The following is a 21,438-nucleotide window of genomic DNA, read 5'->3' on the forward strand; positions in this document are numbered from 1 at the left end:
GAAGTGAGCCACGGAGAATGCTAAAGAAATAAAGGCAAGTCTTCTTTTTAACAGTTACTGTGAATCTATCTTAAAGTCATCGGGGCCAATTCACAGAACTAACTTAAGACAAAATCCTAAACTTACTACTTTTGGTATTCGCGGAAGTTAGGATTTTGTCTTAAGTTTGTCTTAAGACAGACTTAAGACAAACTTAAGACAGACTTAAGTTAGGATTTTGTCTTAAGTCTATCTTAAGTCTGTTTTAAGACAAACTTAAGACAAAATCCTAAGTTCTGTGAATACCAAAAGTAGTAAGTTTATGATTTCGTCTTAAGTTAGTTCTGTGAATCGGGCCCAGTACATCCAAATGGAATCCAAACATCACATGGTTTATTAAAAACAAATGAAAGATTTATTTTGACATTCCACTTCTTGACTGCACTTCTGGTTAGATATGGTCCGAACCGGTAACTTGCAAATCACTCTGGTTTTTCGGTTTAAAATTGCAAACATAACTTGTGCTTATTGTGTTTTTTCTAAGGCATTTGTGATGTTTTTGAAATTTATGTTAAGGTGCTACAATCAAACATAACTGCAACTGCAGTTTAAACTTTGTTTTATTTCAGTGAATATTTATGAGATACAGGTAATATGCTCCTACATTGTTTTCGAGATGTTCTGGCACTACAAGCACAAAGTTTGAGTCATCTGCCAACTCACCAGATGCCGGCGATAGCAATATAAGACCATATTACATCTTGTACACCATATACATTTTTAGACAGCAGCATTTAGCTTGAGAAAGGTGTTTGCAAAATAAGGAAATGTTTATTGAAAAGCGTATGTGTTATATTGAGCAATGCTTTTTGATTTTCAGTTGTAGAAAGAACAAGAGGTCAATATGTATTCTGCAGAATGTCAAATTTTAGAAGATGCATTTTGTTTTGTGAAAAACCCTTTCTGTCTAAAACGATGGAGATATTGTTGAAGCTGTTCTCTGCAAGGTGCAGTAATAAGAAATGAAAAATAGAATTGTCAGGTTTTATTTAGCTTTCATTAATATAAGTCTAATTAAACAATGAATCATAAAAAAGCTCTATAAAGTGGTGAGCATATGTGAGTATGTATGTGTATGTTTTTAATGTAATATGTATAAATACATTTATCTGTAAAATAATAAGTGTAATGTATATGTATATATTTCTAAACAGTAACATAAACCTATGCATAGTAGTTCTGAAAAACATATTTTCAGAAATTGTTGATTTTGAATTTCTTGGAATAGCTAAAATGTAGGGCATTAGCCAGATTTACACAGAAGCAAATGATTATTTTAATACCTATAGCAGCGAAAACACTTCTGATGTCACTTGTTTCAACTCCTTTTACAATTTCAGGTGCGTTCCATCATCAGTGACTTTGCTGTTTTCCTAACTATCATGAGTATGGTTTTAATAGACTATGCCATTGGCATCCCATCACCAAAGCTACAAGTTCCAAATGTGTTCAAGGTAAATAAAGTATATTTTCCATTTTGATATATAATTAAATTAAAACTGATGTGCATCATATTTCATTCAATGCTATGTCTATGGGACAAGATCAAAGAAATAGTTCAATAACTCTAATATTGCAGCAACAAAACATAGAGCAAAACATTTAGCAGCACTCAACCCAATTGGTAATTCATTGCATTTTAATAAAAGATCATGGAATCTGTAGTAATACTCATAAATGGGTTACCTATAGAGGAGAACCCCAAGCTAATGCCTTAAGTACAAATGTCCGGGAGGGTTATATAAAAAGATATCACTGTTGGAAAGTGGGTTATTAGTAGTGGTAAATATGCATCCACCACTGGCAATAAGGCCACTGACACAGTCTAGGGCTTAGAAAATGATACCCATGCTCAACCCTTGGTAACTTGGCTGCGAGCAGGCAGGCTTAACTTACGAGACAGGGATGTACTGCCTTTAAAACACCCTTTTAGTGAAAAATGAAGACACAGCATATAATAAAAATCCTACACCAATTTATAAAGATAGGAAATATCTTTATCTTTAAAAAGACACCAAAATGAAAGATATCCAATGTAGGGAACCGGAGAGATGAATTTGTAAAGATTAAGCACCATATAGCACATAGAAACCTACAGTACCTATTGGAACATCTGGTCACGCTAGATCGGGAGAAAGTGAACGTTTCAGGCTGACCGCGATGTTGTCTTGCCCTCACGATTGCCTCAGTCAAAGGCTTATCTTCGGACGTAGACTTTTTTTGGAGCTTTTTCTGCCGGGATCCCTCGATGCTCTTCACCAGTCCTGGTTAGATGAGGATTTGACGACTTGCTTTCCCGGGAGCTCCCAGTCAAACTCTGGAAGTCAGACCTCCAAAGATGTGGTTGAAGGTCACCTGCATGGCTCTCGCATTTGTGCCGGTCACCCTCTGGAGCTTTTTTCCAAAGTTGCTTCAAAGTTCTTCAAGCTTAAGGAACTTCTTCTTGAAGTTCCTCTGGGGGTCCCAACGTGTCCATAACACAATTAAAGGGTCTGGAATCTCCAAGAGGGTCCTTGAAAGTTTGGGACTTCAGTTCCCACCATCCACTTGGACAAAACTCTTACAAATCCACTGGACGCACTCCAGGCTGGGATTTCTTGGTGGTGATGATCCAGGTGAGCTCTGTTAAGTTAACCTGTAGCTTGCAGGGAGTCCACTCTTCATTCCCTTTGAAGCAAGTTAGATCCACGGGGCTGTATTTTCATATTGTGCAACAGGTTCAGTCAGTCAGAGTGAAGGGCCTGGATGGTGTAAATCAAACATCCAGCATGAACCCTTCTTCTTCTCTTAGTTTCAAACAACAGATAGGAGAGAATCTGCTCCTCTCAAATACCCATCCAGTGTTCTCTGGGGTCATTTGGGAGAGCACTCCTGGCCAATGAGGTGCAGAGGAACACCCCAGAAGGTGACCAGTTCCTCCAAGTGTTGCATAACGGCCTTCCAGAAAGCACTATTCCTCCAATATTCAATATGGCTGAAGTCTCAGCAGAGGAGCAAGAACTAGTTACACCAATCTTCAGTGTGGCTCATTTCCATAGCTCTCCTCCCCCTGACATCTGAAAATTCCTTCCTTAAGCCTGCCATCTGACTGGGTTCGGAGGGGACAAGGGTAGATGGACCTGGCCTTCTCTGCTTGTCCCATTCTTCCTTCAAAGCTCATGCTTTATGACCCCTCTCACCTGCTCTGGCATTCCTGTGTAGCAGAACCCTCTCCTACCAGATAGCCTCTCTCCCCAGGTGCCACTTATAACTTCATCAAAGCAGCCTGGCTAATCCTCTTAACTCTGACCAATCAGGGAAGACCACAGGAAGGCCGAATTTTGGCTTATGATCAAGAAAGTCTTATAACTTATTTTTTCTATATTTCAGCATACATTCAACAATATCATATTGCTGGGTTTATCAATACCATTCTCCAAAGTCCTTGAATGATATTTTGTGATGTCCTATCGATAGTTACTTATTAATAAACTATGGCCATGTCTACCTATGTGGCTGGGGATCTACAATGATCTACATTGTAAAAAGTGAAACATCCAAATTTTCCATCACCAGGGCCTATAAATCATATTTTAGAAGGACCCTGCTTATACCTTCATACCCCTCCACCCCTGGGACACCTAGGGGAGACATTAGGGTTTCTGAATATGCAAAAATAATGTAGATCCTCACTCAATTTTGGGAAGCACGTTACTGCAAGGGGGTACACGAAATATGGATTTCTCTACCCCTAGGGCACATAAAACCTCTTTTATAAGGGTCCTCCTTATAATTACATGACCCCCACCCCAAGGTCACCCAGGGGAGACCCCTTGGGTGCCTAATATGCTAAAAAGATATTGTTTATCACTTTTTAAGTGCCCCTACCACCAAAGTCGCGGTTGAGCACAATTTACATTCAAAAGCTGTTCTGGAACACAGGGCTACTATTAAAATGACCTCAGGCACCCAGCTGTGCACACATGCAAGTGCAGAAAGGGCGGCTGGGCTCTAAACTGTCATGCCCTACTATATACTAGGGACTTAAGGGTAGTTCTACTCCCCTGGACCAATCATGTACTAGGGACTTATAAGGTAGGTCATGGCAATTATAAGTGTACCCTAATATATAGTGTACCTTATGTATGTATTTCCACCGCATGTTCAACATAGCACTGATCCTGTGCCTGCCCAGCAGAGCCCAGGGCACTCCTAGAGTCTGAAGACCAGCCTCTAAGGGTCTCAAATCATGCAGAGGAAAACCCAACAGCCTGAGGTTCAGAATGCTCTGGGTGCTATAGTTATCACAAATTACAAGTTTCCCCATCCCAATTGGTGATAACATGCCAAGTTTGGGTCTTGGCATCGGCTCAATATCCTGTCATTCAGGGCAAACTACTTTTTATTTGTGCCTTAAAACCAAAAATGATCGTGTCCTTGTGCAATGTAACTGGTGCTCATTAAAGTATTCCAGTACTTTTGGGTCAAGTTTGTGCTACATAAAAAAATTGCATTGACAGGTGCGACCACATAGATGGAGAAATATGTTCTGTCAGCATAACTGGTAATTATGGCATCTAGAAGCAAGACATTGGGTTTTTGATTCATGACCGAGAGGGTAAACAGCCAAAACAACGCGGGCATTACCCCGCGCTGCTATTACAACGCTGCTTTTACAACGCAACTTGTTACAACGACTTGCGCTGGAGGGCGCTGTTGGATAGGGAATAGTTTAATTTTCTATTCCAACACCTTCCCTACTGTAACGTGGGCTGGAGTTGGAATAGAAAATTAAACTATTCCACTATCCAGCACAAGTCATTGTAACGACTTACATTGTAAAAACAGCATTGTAATGGCACGCGGGGTAAAAACCTGCGTTGTAATGCCATACAACCACTGAAATATGCCGGCCTACCTTCCCTAACTCTCCAGGGTGTCCTGGTAGAGCAGTTAAGACATAGCTCAAAGGAGCTGGTGGCGAGATTGAGTCGCATATTCTACAAAACAGTTATCATGGTCACACTAAAGATTGAATATCAAGCTTGAGTTGTTATTTTGTCTGAAAAGAACATTTTAGTAAGACCCTAAATATGTAGATATTTGAACGTTAATAATTGAAATACCAAGAAACAAATAAAATATCACAGAAGAAATACTGTTTTAACTTTGGGCACTGACATTACACACTGAATACGCTGTTTGGGATCACTTATTCATCACAAACACTATGCTTTTCATAAATATTTAAAAAATGAAGAGTATTAAGAACATTTTCACTAACCACAGTACTTGCTAATATGCAGTTCATGATCACTATCAAATAATAGTCACTATGAAAATTAGACTAAACATATAGGAACTAATTCACAAAACAAAATATGAGTAGTTCTGCAGGAACTCATGTATGGAGTCCTCAAGGGAGGAACAAAGAGCGGATTAAACAGGTCCAGCACTCAAGTTCCTAAGTGGACAATCTAGCACAAAGAAAGATGCAGTTCCTCACTGAAGGGGAAAGAGAGGAAGGAGAGCCCTTCCAGGTACATCTGACAAATCGACCACAAGGATCTGAGGGGGATCAAAGTGATCAAATCTGAATGCCATCTCACACCCAAAGGGTGTTAGGCTTCCTCAAAGGGTGCTCCTTGTTGGGCCGCCACTGCAATGCTCAACAGGCCCCTCAGTGGGTGCTCTTTAGTGCAGATCTTTTTATTTTATCCATGCAATGAATGTTGGTGAGGTGGTGGGTATGTGTAAACTGGTGCAGAGGTGATTTAAGAAAGTCTAAAGTGTACCAGGGGAGATTTGTTAAAGTGGTAGTCCCCTTAATACAGTAAAAGCAGGAGAGCTGTCTTTGGTATTAATCTATCTACAGGTCAGCAGAGGAAGGTAGGTCTTATGTCAGTAACCGCATGGTCCACATTTTGGGCATCTAGACACGGTCCTCTACCCTACCTATGTGGCATCATGAACTCTTCTGTAGGGTTGGATCGTGCTTTTCCTGCACTGTAGCAGGTGTAGTAGAACTATTTTGGACTGGATACCTTTCTTCATCTATCCTGGTTCCAATTCGCTGTAGGCTAGCTATATTTCCCTGAACCTGACGAAATACCACTGACTCTCCACGCATCGAGGAATGAAACATGTTGACCTCTTTTCACTCTTTTTGAAGCTATCTTGGTACATTTGGTCTCTGCTCTATATAAACTGTAAAACTGCAAAACAACAATAATATTAAGTGTTTTTGTACATACATTGGAAGATGAATATAAGAGTTTAGCAATAGGTGTATATGGGATCTTTGGCAAGTAGTAGTCCTAGTGACCTTAGCATTTTAGTTTGGTTTTGACACAGGATGAGAAAGATCCGATTATGAACCTTAGTTTGTAATACACCTGTGGTATGAGTCTGTATTTTTTTATGGTGTAACTGAATATGAATTCTAAGATTGCTATTAAGATTTGTTATCTAGCAAAGAACTGGCATTATAGCACTGTGTTGATGTCTTGGACATTTGTCAGGAAATTAATAGTAAATATTTTTTGAAAGACAGCATATCTATAGGCACAAAGGAATTCAAACAGAATTTTTAATAAGAAAGCCATGCCCCCACCACTGAGGTGAGCAATTCTGTACACTGTCAGTATGGCGTTGTTCTTTGGAAATCAACATGTCCTTAGATTCAGTAAAGCCAGTGTGAAGATTTATTCACCTAGGTTAATGAGATCCTGCTGCTATAAGATGGTGCATCTGGTTCCATTGTCTGTATTGGCTGATTGAGTTATGTTTTTGGAAGCTTGCTCTCTGGTTATTTATTGAGGGACAGATTTATTAACATTTTGTATCATTAGGGCACATTCATGATGCAAAATTTTAATAGATATTTAAAAAGCACAATGCAGCGGCTTCTGGGAGGCATTCCATGGGTGGAACATGAGTCTTCTGATGAATCCACCCATAGATTTCACGCAATCCCAGCTTTACAAAGGTTTGTAAACCTGGGATTGTGTTAAATCGCTATGCCTACTAAAGAATGGCAAAACAAGGAGAAAAATATCTTTCCCCCTCATTATTTCCTCTTTCTATGTATGCTGCAATCTGCAGGACACATAGAAAGAGGAAAATGCTTTGAGAGATTGTTTTTGCTCAGGGAGGTATCTCTTCCTGCACAGAAACTATCCTCCTTGTAATACAGGCACACTTTCTCCATGGCAAAAGGGGCCTGCATTGGTATTAGGCTGCCTGAAGTGTGCCAGATCTATTTCAGTGGATGTGGCGCATTTCTACACGCTCCCTTGCTACACTGCATAGAATGAAATGTTAGCAAATCTCGCCCTGTAAATACCTCTTTTAGTGGACATACTTTTCCTATGTGGTGTGTCACTAACTGAATTGGGGAACTTACCACACCCACTACTGATGCAAGGCGGAGGCTTCAGATTACACTTTGTGCCAATTATATCTTGGTTGGATCTGTCACAGAGATGTGTTCTCTTCTTGTTAAAGTCTTGGAACTAGGCCTGAATGGCCATTGAGGCACACTGGTGTTTTCTCCATGGCTTTCAGTTAGGGGGCTGCTATAGGACAAGATGGACTGTGATCACCCAATGATTTTCACATGGTCCTACTCTTGTTGTGGTCTCATGCACTGTGGCTGACTGAACATTTTTGTCAAGGTGTATAATTGTTGCATTATGCATAAAGACTCGGATATGTTGATTGTTAGGGCCATGCAGCATATCCAACACTTTTTGCTGTGAATCTTTAATGTTCATCCTGATAATTAGATTGATCTCCCCAGGGATGGGTGTTGGACAGGAGGTAGGGACTTTTATCATCCTGACAGGAAAAAAAAAGAAGTACATTGATAAAGAAGTTTCCGGTCTTAAGACTATCAAAAACCAGGTATGTGGGCAAAATGTATGAATGGTTTTGCCCAGGAATAAGTCAGACATAAGACTGTCCTTTCCTAACTTATGGCAATCATAACACTGTTGGCCTGGTTTACTATGGGGTTTACTGACATAAGACAGGCTTAAAACTGGCTTAAAACTGCCTTTCAGGACCTAAGCCAGTTCTAAGATTTTATACACCAGGTAAAAATCCTTCAGGAATCAGACCTTTTTTAAGTAGCTTAATACAATCTAAAGAACATCTTAAATTTGGAGCTCTCATTTGCGATTGACCCCTTAATTTGTTATATGTTTTGTCAGTAACATTATATGATTCCTTTGGCATTAGTGTTTTCATTATTTCAATTAACACAGAATAACTATTTCTGTAGTTACACAAACATAAAGTTTGAAAGCATCAGGAATACATTTCCAGAAAACAAAAGCCCTGTATTACAATTTGGCATTCACAGACTGCTATTTGTCTTTTGTTTGCACCATAGAAAACTTGTCACTCTTTGTTTCATTAATTGAGTATTTTTTACAAAGCATTGTACTTCTTGCATTATTTGTAAATTATATGTTCATATTAAGTATTTGAAGAGAACATTTGTTAATACATTTTTTCAAAAGTAATTGAAAAAATACGATGTGTTTTACAGCCAACGAGAGATGATCGTGGATGGATTATCAGTCCTTTGGGGCGCAATCCATGGTGGACAATGATAATTGCTTTTGTTCCTGCATTACTCTGCACTATTCTCATATTTATGGATCAGCAAATTACTGCTGTCATTATTAACAGAAAGGAACATAAACTTAAGGTAAGTTTCTTTGACTATGAATTATATTTTCTTTTTTTTGTTTGCTTTCCTTTTATTTTCTGGGTTTGTGATTAAAACGTTTGGAAGAGCACTAAAATGCTAAGTCATTGTCAATGAAAAAGGTGTGCAGAACGTCACCTTATTGCCAAAATTATTGTTAGGTGATCATTTGTTTGAGATAATTGCTAGCCAATTAAACTTAGCGTGAGGGTTGATTGGTTAGGCAAAGGATTTTAAATAATGAAGCAAAAACACTCTATCTACCTTCATGTTATCTGTCAAATGTCCAAGCTCCAGATACAGTAGGAAAAAAGGTGGGAATTTGTTGTAAATACTTACCTTGAAAGTATTCAGTTTATTGTAATAATAAACATAATACAATCAGAATACTGAGTACAAAGATATCATATTATCAAAATATTTTGAGAAAAAAACTCAATGTCCAAAATATCCACTTTTTAAAAACATTAAAAGTATCATCCTCCAAAATATTGGAAAACAGACAATCTTGAAAATATAAATATAGGCTACAAAATATTGAGAACACAATATTACATATGTAAAACAAAATAAATATCAATCCCCAACATATGAAAAACGATAATGTATAGATATATATTCTAAGATAATGTAGTGTTAAAGCCAAAATGCTGCTTTCGCAGCACAATTCACATCTAGTTAATTAAACAAATTAAATATGTTAACTCCAAACCCACACTCATTGTGAAAAGTGTTTAATTTCTGAGAGTTAAGATTTACTTTGGTAGCTTCAAATTCATTACTATTGGGGAAACTTTTTAAAGTGTAGATTTACTATTTTAACTCCAAACCAAATATCATTGGGGAAAGTGTTTTTTTATGGAAGAGATTTTTACTATTCTGACTTTAACTCTACCATTGTGGAAATGCATTGGCTTTGGGTGGTGTAGATTTACTATTCTAACTCCTTGCCCACACCAATTGGGAAACTGTTTAATCGTGGGGGATGTACAGTTCTAACTACAACTCAGTACTTATTAGGGATAGTGTTAACATTTTGGGGGGGGGTTGCAGATTTACTATTCTAACTCTGAACCCTGATCCATTCACAAACCTGTTTGATTTTGGTGAGTTCGGATTTACTATTCTAACTCCAAACCAGATACCATTGGAGAAAGTTTTTAATTTTGGGGATTTCAGATTTACTATACTAACTCAAGCCCACCACTCATTATCGATAGTGCTTAGATTTGAAGAGCGCATATTCACTATGTTATCTCCAAATCCTCACTGAATGGGGACAATGTTTAATTTTGGAAAGTTTAGATTTAGTAGTCTATCTGAAATCCAGATACCATAGGGGAAAGTCTTTAATTTTAGGGAGTATAGATTTAGTATTCTAACTCCAATGTAAAATACCCATTGTGAACAATGTTTAGTTTTGGGGGGTGTAGATTTAATTATCTAAATTAAACCATGGACCAATTTGCTAAAGTGTGTCATTTTGGGAAGTGCACATTTACTATTCAAACTCCACACCCTCACCCATTAATAAAAGTGTTTGGTTTTGCGCACATTTACGGGTGGAACTTCAGATCTACTACTATTACTGGAAATGTGTATTACTTTAGGATTTGAAGACTTACCATTCTAGCTCCAAACTTACATCCATTGGAGATTTTGAGGCTATCATATTTATTACTTCAACCAATCCTACTACCACTGGGGAAAATGTTACATTTGGGAAGTTGTAGATTATTATTCTAATTTTAAAGCCATACCTACTCCACTGGGAAATGTCTTTATTTTGGGGATTGTAGATTTACTATTGTAATTCCAACCCAAAACCCATTAGGGAAGGGCCTTAATTTTAGGGAGTACTCTTTGCTATTGTAACTCCAAACCCACACACAGTAGGAACGTGTTTCATTTTGAAGAGATTGGGCCATTGTGGCAGTCCATCCAACATATGAGGCTTCTGTCTGACCACTGTATAATGATGCGGTCAGTCGGAGCACAGTAGGCGGAGTGACCGACCAACGTCTCCAACATGCTCAAGGAGTCCCTTGGAGCTTCCATCGGAGATTAATCCCTACAATGGGGCAGTGCCTGCAGAGGCATCACCGTAGGGATTACAATGTGCCTGTTCCCTCTGCCTTTACATGGCGATCCGACCGCAATGTAAAGACAAAAGGAATTGGACTTTGGGGCCCCAGCAGGGCCCCTGTCCCCTGTGCACCACTGCTTTGGGGCCAGGGGTGCAGATGTGATGCCCCCTGAAACATCAATGCACTGTGTACCAGGCACCACATGGTGCCTGGCACATGGTATATCGATGTTTGTAAACATGCCTTTTCAATTGTGGCTTGTGCTGAGACCCTTTTCCGGCCTGTAGCACAAGCCACAATTGAAAAAGGCATGTTTCCAACCATCTTCATGGCGTTCGCATTGTAGTAAGGCGGGTGGAGCTGCCGACTACATGTCGGCTGTCTCCAACCTGATACGATGGCGGTCGCATGCTCGTCCGACCACGATCGTAAAGAGGCCCTGTCTTTGAAAAACACTGGACACCTTATTTCCCTATAAACCCACTAGTTAATTACAAATAAAAACAATAAATATCAATACAACCAAGCAAAAATAAATTAATAACATATTTTAACAGAAGTACACATTATAATATTTACAAAATCAAAAACTAATATATAGAAAACTTAAAATAAGGCAAAAAATACACTAATACACATAACATTAAAAAAAACATAAAACTTTGTATATGATACTAAAGTAAACATTATAAATAGCAATATGTTTTGCAAATTTAAGAAATTCTTACCTTCAATATTATGTCTCACAGTGTTCTGTATACTTAAATATTATAGACATTATGTTATTGTCTTGAATCAATATTAAGATGGATCACCTTTGCAGGAGATTGGAGCCCTTGAACTCTGCATTGTTGATAAAACAATTCATAATACAAATACAGAGTATACGCCTCATTTTTGGCAAGATGCAAGCGGAATTTATTTATAGGGAGATATCTGATGAACAGTATCAGTTTACAGTATTAGTTTCACTTTATTAGTTTTAACTTAAAATGTTAAAACTGTGTTTTGGAGTACGTATAGTACTACTCCAGTAGGACTATTAACTTGCTGCAAAATGAAATTCACAAACCTCTCCTTGACATTTAAGCCTTCACTACTCCTATTTTTTCTGACAAGTGTGCAGAGATCTAGAAACAAGTAGGTAAATATTTTTGCAGTAGATTAGGGAGGCACTAGGGAGAGTGAGTAACAATAAGCCCTTCATCAAACAAGTATTACACGTGCTATTCACAAACTTCTCTTGCAATTCTATTACTGCTTCAATAGTTACAAAACAGTCGCGAATGTACTCCAGCTAAGCCTTTGAATATTTCAAGTGCCAAACGTGGTCAATTATTGGTACTGCAACCCACTACCATAGAAAACAATGGAGGCAGCAAATAGCAAGAGAGAATAATAGGTACATCAAAGAAGACTTTGCTCTAAAGTATCACTAAGGACATCAAATAGTGCCAGACACCAAAGTTTTGTGATCCCTTCCCAAGTCTAAATTAGGAATCAGGGCCTGATTACAACGTCAGTGGTGCGGATTTTTACAAACTTAGATAATAAGATTTTGAAGATAAAATTACACTGAAATGTACTAAGAAGAGTTTGTTGATGCTTTGCGTCTCTTTGTCTTATCTTGTCTTTACAGAAAGGATGTGGCTATCACCTTGATCTGTTGATGGTTGCACTAATGCTTGGAGTGTGTTCCATCATGGGCTTACCATGGTTTGTTGCTGCCACTGTGCTCTCCATCACCCACGTAAATAGTCTGAAGTTGGAATCTGAGTGTTCTGCACCAGGAGAACAACCAAAATTTCTTGGAATTCGGGAACAACGGGTTACAGGTCTCATGATTTTCATTCTCATGGGCTCTTCTGTTTTCATGACAAGAGTGCTTCAGGTAAGATCAAAATGGGTTTTCGGAAATACATTTAAAATATTTTGTAAAAAGAATATACTGAATTATTTTACTCTGTATACTCCATGGCCTGTTGTTTCAGCTTCTGATGATATGGTTCACAAATTGTTATTAAGTGTAATTATGGCAATGGTTACAATGCAGAGAAGCAAATTTAGAGTTTGATTTCAGAGGCATGCCTGTTGTTAGTGCAGAAAGTGCAGTGGCATTGCCAAGAGTAAGACAATGTATGTGGGGCCCTTTGCACTCACTTTTCTCATCACCAGAAAGCTTAGCGGGTCATTATAGCTCATCAACTGTTCGTTGTTTTAAGGTAATTTGAGTTGTCACAGGGTCCATGGTAGCAAAGCGGTGGTGGACAATTTAAATTAATTAGACAAACAGTCAGCCTTTCTGACATATTGACAGTGAATGAGGATGTTCAATCAAGTCCACAGAAAAACTGTGAAATCTTGAAATCGGTGCGGTTCAAAGGATCAGTGTCTTTTGCCTCCTTCGCTTCCAAACATTGTGTATTGGTCAATATAAATGTTAATGAGCGATTCCATTATATTTGAAGAGTGAGGGTATTGATTCAAAGAACAGTTACAATGGCTAAAAAGGTAATGTAGTAGAATTTGAGTGAAATTATTTCTATGTGACTTTTCAAAAGATTATGACCAAATTAATAGGTTGGCTTTCTCGGTGTTTTGCACCAATAAATATAAAGAACTGATACTCAGGTTTGGGTCTGTGTGAGTCCCAAAGGGCAGGGGCCCAAGGCAAATCAGAAAACCTTTGCAAGACAATATTCAAAGTCAGAACTGTGAAGGTTTATTCAAAATTAAGAAACATTACAGAAGGAAAAAAGATAGTTCATCAGTTCAAATCAACATGCATATAGTTCATAAATCAAGAAAAAAAGGTCTAAGTATAAAGTCAAATGACCGTCTGACATGGGGAATGTCCAGTAGAAAGCAATAAAAAGCCATCTCAAATATCTAATTACAAAATTGGTAGGAGGATCGACATGCAGTCTGCCTCTGGTAAATAGCCAAAAAGCTCTGACAGTGAAGAGCACACTCATGACATGGCCCAGAAATGAGGAATTAATGACAACAGCCAAGAGATTTTAATACAGATACGATGCATTAACTGTAACTCTGATAGAAATGCCTTGAGAATGAATAATTAATTCTAAATTGTAATCTAAAACAAAAAGAATGGCACTAAGGGCCTCTTTAGAATGTCAGGCAGTCAGAGCGCTGGCTGCTATTGCAGCAATCAAAAGACCACCCGACACGCATGCATCGATCTGACCACTGTATTTTGATTTGACCGCTGGGAGGGGCATACTGCAACTTGGAAAAGGGCCGCAGCACATGGTGCTGCTTTGCACCACCTCCTGCAAGTCCATGAGCAGTGTACCATGCACCATGTTGTGCATGGCACATGGTGCATGGAGGTAAGTGTGGGCACTATTTGTGCCTCAGGGACAATTTTCAATGGCCTACAATGGCGGGGGCCTGTTTGGGGCCCCCAATCCCTTTCCAACAACCTTTTCATGGCGGGGTTCCCACTTTCGGAAAGGGATATTGCAATCCTGATGGCATTGCCTGCCTCGGCACAGCAGCATTTCTGGGACGCTCCTCTGACCGCTGCACCGTTGGGAACTAGGACTTTGGTGGAGGCAGTAGTGTTGCATCCAATATCTGTGGGTCCGACTGCTACTATCATAATACAGCATACCAATAATCAGGAAAGAGCAAAAATCCTTGATTTGGTGCAAGGGTGTGTACATTTAGGACACAGCACTTTGGAAAGATACAAAAGAAATTATATTTAATTTCAACACAACACCACAAAATAGATTCTTTTTCAGGTTTTTTTCAGTCTATGCAAAAGAACACCAACAGGCCTTTTAAACATAAAAAAGTTAACAGTATGTCAACTCAAGGCATAGCTATGCTAACTTAAAATAACAACTAATGAAACTTTATTTTAATGAATTAATCTGTTTTAACACTTGTAAAGCCTATTCTGAGATCTTTAACACATTTCTGTTTAAGGATAGGGCATTCATAGACAGATCCGTAGTTTTACTATCTGGTAACTCAGGGTTAGTTAGAGATTAAAGTCGAATGGAAGACATTCTTGGTACCCTTTTGTCAAGATCATATAGAGTAATTTGCTACAACTGACATTTGAATCATTATCATTAATTTTCAACAGTATAGGCATGACATTATAAAGCCCTAGCTAATACCTACAGGAACTGCCACAATAGAAGCACATGCATTCATCAACAAGTGTAGACACAACACTTCTCCCTCTGTACATAATAACAAAGAGATAACTGTTCTGTTGACAACAAATGCAAACAAAGATCAGTGTAAGCCTATAACTTATAAAAAAGCAATAAAGAAACCGAAATGATATAAACACATAGATCAACTAATCATACTACACCTTATAAAACTATAGAAGACTACAAATGGAGCTAAACAGTGATTGGCACTCCATATTCCTAATTTCATATAAAATTGCAAACTGATACAAAAGATGAGGCTGAAACAGAGGTTGAAACATAACTCACTTAATGACAAACTCTTCCAGATAGCTTGGACGTTTGTGTATTCTGAGACTCCTTCTCTGTCCAACATTTTTGTCCCTCACGTAATCAGGAATATTAAGTGTATAATTTTTGTGAATTTTATTATAATCATAGGCGTGACATAACAGCACTTGACTTCAGTTTGACAGCCACAACCTGATTCAAATGGCATCCCCCTTCCATCCTCTGTTTTTATGGCATTCTTGAATAACTTAATAACCTTATGTACTTTTGTGAACTTCAATCATTGCTAACAACAATCAGGCGCTCTGATTCTGACCAAATCACCCTTCTTTACCACAATGCTTTTCACGCTCTTCCTTTCATCATAATAGCACTCACGGGCTGATTACAAGTTTGGCAGTCCACCGCCACAGGCCCGCCACAGACACCGGGGATCATGGATCCTGTGGCGGTTTGCACTGGTGAGAGACGCTAATATGCTGGGGGTTTCACTGCAGCACCACCGAGCATATTAGGAGTTTTGTCACCGCCACGGTTTTCATGGCGGTGAGGCAGCCATGAAAACTGGAGCAGTGAGGAAACTAAGGGGACCCTACAGGGCCTCCTATTTACTTAGGGCCATTGGGTGCCGGCAGGGAGGCACATGTAATACCCCCCTGTGCGCATTCACCCTCATTCCTGCACGGCATGGACTGCACAGTCCAGGAGGTGCAGGAATGGCCTTTGGCGCTCCCATTCCAGTGTATTTTTTATGGGCCGTACTGTGGGACCGCCCAAGCACCGCCCGCCAGACACAATGAAGCTTGTAATCCGTCGAATGGTGTCAGTACAACTTTGACCTTGTGGGAGCAGGCACTGGCATGGCGGCCCACTCCCACATCGCCAAAGTCTTAATTAGGCCCTTACTCTTCTCTTGAAGAGCAATTTCTTTTTCCCTCCACTGAATCAGTCCATTATATTTCAGACTTTTAATCCAAAAACCATCCAAGTTGGACAGAGAAAAGTAGGTAGAGATCTACCTTGAAAAGTTCAAAAAGAATGTTTCCAGTAGAATAATGAGGAGTCATTCTGAAAGCTTTGAGTCTTTCTTGTAATGCACCCCCCTCCAATCTATTCCATCAGCTTAGTTTGGTTCAACCTTTCTATAGCACCATTAGTTTCTCGGGGATAAATATAATTTTCTTGTGTAAAACACCACATTCTTTATTGAACTGATCAAATTTAGTTGAACAAAATTAAAGTCCAGTATCAGAAAGTATAGAATTAGCAAAACCGTCTCTCTTGAAAACTTCCCTTACGAAATTCAAAATACTTGATAAAGAAATATCACTTACACAAGTCACCTCAACCCATGTAGAATATAGATCTAGCAAAACTATAAGAAAAAGTGTACGATGTTCACCTTTCAAAGGTCCTATTATGAGACATAATAATATTTAGTCAGTATTATTGCATTTAATGCACTCATGAACTGTATGTTCAGACTCATTGTTCATTTCAGGATACCAGAAATTGGATCTTAACCTCTCTTTTGTTGTTATTAATCCAATATGACCTTCATGAGCCATTGAAATAACTCTGCATCTGAGAGATTCAGGAGGAATACATCTGGCACCCCTCAATAACATTCCATTATCAACAGCAAGTTCATGCTTCACCAAAGACCACAGCTTATCAAGGGTGTAGAATTTCCCTCTTCTAACCAAAACACAATATTACTTAACTCCTTATCATTTCTCAACTATGTCCTGCATTCATACTCTGTTGTCATTCCTTTAGTTACTTGACACACACTTATTTCTTTTTAAACTACTTCATCATGGCCATTATCAAACTCTATATTCTCTTTCACAGGTTCAACTAAATGAGACAAACAATCAGTGGGTGTTTTCTATTCCTAGGTAAATATTCAACTGTAAAATTTAAATCATGCAAAGAGATAACCCATCTTCCTATTTTTGAGAAAATGAAGTCTAATCATTTCCCAATTAAAACTTCTTTCACAGGTTTATGATCCATGCAAGCCTTACCTGGACATATCCCATACCAGATTCCAAAAGGTTTTCAAAGTCCACAAAATGGCCAAAGCCTCCCTCTTGATTGCTGAGTGATTTACTTCTGCACCCTTTAAACGGCGAGAACCACAAGTTATCAATTGTTCCTCACCTTCCCTCCTCCTAGAACAGCACCCAGGCTCTTCAAACTAGAATCTGTGACTCCAGTAGTCTAATCACCAGGTACAAAATCTTGTAAATTATGAGTCACATCAGATCATCCTTAAGAGCAACACAATCTCTTAAACACTCTTCATTCCATTGAAATTCCACTCTCTTGTTCAACAACTTCATTAAAGAAACAGACTTCTTCACATACCCTTTGATACATTTATTATAATATTTCACCATTCCAAAGAAAGAAACCAACTCTGCTTGTTGCATGGTTCTTTCAAATTAATGATGGTGACAACTAGATCCTTCTTAGGTGTTACTCCTGGTCCATAAATGTGATATCCAAGATAGTTAGCCTCAGATGCCACAACCTTTACTTGTCTTTTCTTAGGGTCAGACCTGCCTCCAACAATTTGTTTAACACAGCAAGAACCCTGAACTCATGTCAAACCTTATTTTCACCAAAAATAAGAGGGTCATCTTGATAGCAATGTACATCCATGAAATAAATTTGACAGCAGCCCTCTGAAAAACAGAAGCAGCAGAATTGAGTCCAAAAGGCATTCTTTTACATTTAAAAGCTCCTATGGGCAAGATTAACATTGTTAACTCCTGTGTATCCCCATCTAGTTCAAGTTGGTCATACACTGACACTAGATCAAAAATATCTAGCACCTTGAGAGTCATGACCATTCCATCTATATTATGCAGAGGAAACCTATCTACTACAACTAATCGATAAAGAGCCCTTACATCAAAGTACAAATGTATATATCTCCAATAGATTTTTTAGCATCTGCAAAAGGAGCTAACCACCTTGTGTTTTCAACAGTTTTAATTACCTCTAAATCAACAACTTTAACAATTCTTTGTTCACATTCTCTTGCATGTGTAAGGGAATAAGTCACTTTAGCTATCAGTAGAATAGCATCTTTCTTTATTCTGATATGAAGCTTGTATCCTGTCAAGAAACCTAAATGATCATCAAACAATTTACTAAATTCTTGTTCAAAGCCAGAGCAATGGTTAGATATCTTAGTACACGTGGATTGGCACTGGGATCAAGTTTGACCCTTAGTAATCTGTGATGAGGCCAAGCTATCAGACATAGGGCCTGATTTAGATTTCAGCGGATGGGTGCTCCGTCACCCATCCGTCAAATTATAAATCCCATAATATTCTAAGGGATTTATATTTTAGCGGACGGGATATCCGTCACCATCATGACAGAGTAGCCCGTCTGCCAAAATTTAAATCAGGCCATAAACTTTCCCAAAGGTGCTATGGTTGCGCATAACCAACTGTGGAACAATATAACCCATAATTTTGATAAGAAATCTCTATGTACCTCAGCGTCTATGTCCAATTTACTTAACAACACATTACTCATTTGTTGTTTTAGATACTATAGTCAAATGAGAACAGGAGTCAAACCTCATCATCACATCACTTTGATTAATTCTCACTATCTCACTTGGGCAACTACCATATGAACTGTTACTCACTTCATCTATTTAAAAAATACATTCTTGGTTAATTTCCTTTACCTCTTTAGCCATATTTTTCTGTGTTGAGACTATAGCAGCATTTACCAAAATGACATTTCCTTCCACAGGCATTGCGAATGGAATGGAATGCAAGGCAATGACTAGCATTCTCTTTATGGCCAGCTGTAAACTTCTTAGAGAGAGAAGGCGGGGGACTATGAGCTGGATGAGAGGTTCAGTGCTCGTGCTCCTTGGTTTATGTCACCAAAAAAATGAGGGCTACTGTTCCTAAAGAGAAAGAGGACATATTGACAGGTTGTGCAGGACTCGGGCATATGCACGGTGGCAGTCAGCAGGACTGCTTCATATTGCCCTCACACATGTGACATCTCTAAACTTCTCCTCAAGACTTTTCCGATCGCCGACCCACACGTTATTCTTCTCAACCACAGTAATATTTTCTTCCAACTTAGTTTCCTTGGATACCAAATTATTCACCAAACTGAATTCCTTAACACAAATTACCATGTGTTCCATCCACATTTGTAATAACAATAATCTTTTCTAGAGGGGGCTCATACTTTAGCCAGAGTTCTTCCATTATCTTAACATTGCAACATTTTAATACAAATTGATCCAAAATTCTTTCTTTGACCACTGCCCCAAATGTATATGCTGATGCAAGTTTCCTTAAACTGATAATGTAGACCTCAAGCATTTCCTCTTGCCCCTATGCTCTTAATCCAAAGGTATACCTCTCCATTACAGTGCTAGTACGCAGAAGAGAATGTCTTTTAAAATGCATATCACATACTCATTCAGATGTTTTTCTTTTTCAGCACTAAGATCTTGTAATGTCTCTAAAACGTCCTGTCCTTCTCTATCTAGACAGTGTAAAAGAAGAGAGTACTTAACGCTCAGCACTTAGATTGGTCCATCAAACTCTTGCATAATTCACAAACATTTTCTTCCACTTGCTCCACCTTACAACAGGTTCACCTAGGCTGTTCCAAAAAAATTGAAATAGAGTTATATTCTGCATATTGACAGTTACAATTACAATGAAAGTCTAAATAGGCAAAAAACTAAGAAAATAAAAATAATACATATATGTTAATATTAACATTTCCAATCGACCAAAACTCTCAAGAATAAGAGTTTGAAGTGACTAATACATTTCCACAAACTCAGTGCCACCTTTTGTTTACTAATTCAAAATGTAGTGTGCATAACACTGAGGAACTGGCGGGTATAACATGCAGAAGACAAAAAGGCTGTGACTACTTGTACTGCTCAGGTGTGGATATCACCGACTGATGGGCAACAGTAATGAGATGGTACTATTTAGGAAATGGGCTAAGATCAACCTTGAGGCCTTTTTAGAGGCACTATCAGCCACTGACACCGTTTTAGGGTAAGATGTTGATTTAGCAAATACTAATATTGAGATCTGGATCAGAGGAGGATTAGATAACTTAGCTCCCTTTGCCCCCTGGCATCAAACGCAGGCCTCCCTCTCCTCACCTTGGTATAATGAGACTCTGGCTGTTGCCAATAAACTATGCAAACACCTACAGCGCTTATGGCGGAAAGATTGTAGCTTTGCCAGCTGGACTAACCATAAAAAAGTGCTCAAACAGTACCACACGCACTCATTATTAGTGCATTATTAGAAGCACTCATAGAGAATTTTATATTCAGAAAATTGAAAGTTCTATTAAATCATCCAAAGAATTATTTTCCATACTGAACTCTCTGTCATCTTAAGAACGCGTCTCCGCCATGGTAACACCTTCCAATGAAATTTGCTATAACATTGCTGCCTTTAATGCAACTAAAATGGCAAAGATTTATGAAATGTTTCCACCTTAGGCCAAGAATTGTGGTGGTTTAATAGCCACTATACAAGATACGGTCGATGAGAGTGGTCCTGTACATTTTACTACTTCCTCCTTAGATGAGCTACAAGGACTCCTTATGCAAATAAAATAAGGATCCCCGCTCGACCCGGCCTCACACAGAATCCTGATTCAAGGCCTGATTTCTATTCTCCCTCTTCTTTGACAGCTGATCTCAATGTAATTTTAATTGGGACAATATCCACAGAAATGGAAGCGTGCACTGTGCACCCCCTACGTAAGAAACGTATGGTTGATCCTATACTTCTAGAAAATCTTAGGCCCATCTCACTCCTACTCTTCTTTGCCGAAATCCTTGAAAACAACTAATAAAAACTCTGGAGTTTCATCGAATCCAACAATCTGCTACATCCTTCCCAATCAGCACTTAGGGCATCACACTCCACTGAATCAGAATTATTGTTAGCTACAGAAACCTTGAGCAGATGGAGGTCAAACCACAGCTTTAATATTGCTGAACCTTAGCGCAGCCTTTAACACCATATCCTATAGCCTACTGATTCAGAGGCTTGAGGAGTGCATGTCGGAGGCAGTGCTTTAGGGTGGCTAGCCTCCTTCCTACAAGACCGCGCTTTTC

The 21,438-nt window shown here is 38.7% G+C and overlaps 1 protein-coding gene across 4 annotated transcripts in view; it reads left to right on the plus strand.

Moving 5' to 3' along the window:
* The window catches only part of SLC4A10 (solute carrier family 4 member 10), a 1,019,075-nt gene that overhangs the window by 869,708 nt on the left and 127,929 nt on the right, over positions 1–21,438 (plus strand). For all 4 annotated transcript variants that reach the window (XM_078683855.1, XM_078683850.1, XM_078683851.1 and 1 more), the window contains exons 17-19: positions 1,380–1,493; positions 8,573–8,734; positions 12,461–12,712. In XM_078683855.1, the coding sequence (XP_078539981.1) occupies positions 1,380–1,493; positions 8,573–8,734; positions 12,461–12,712 (528 nt within the window). The remainder of the gene's footprint in view (positions 1–1,379; positions 1,494–8,572; positions 8,735–12,460; positions 12,713–21,438) is intronic.

Source organism: Lissotriton helveticus, chromosome 3_1, assembly GCF_964261635.1.
Source record: "Lissotriton helveticus chromosome 3_1, aLisHel1.1, whole genome shotgun sequence".
Classification (NCBI taxonomy): domain Eukaryota; kingdom Metazoa; phylum Chordata; class Amphibia; order Caudata; family Salamandridae; genus Lissotriton; species Lissotriton helveticus.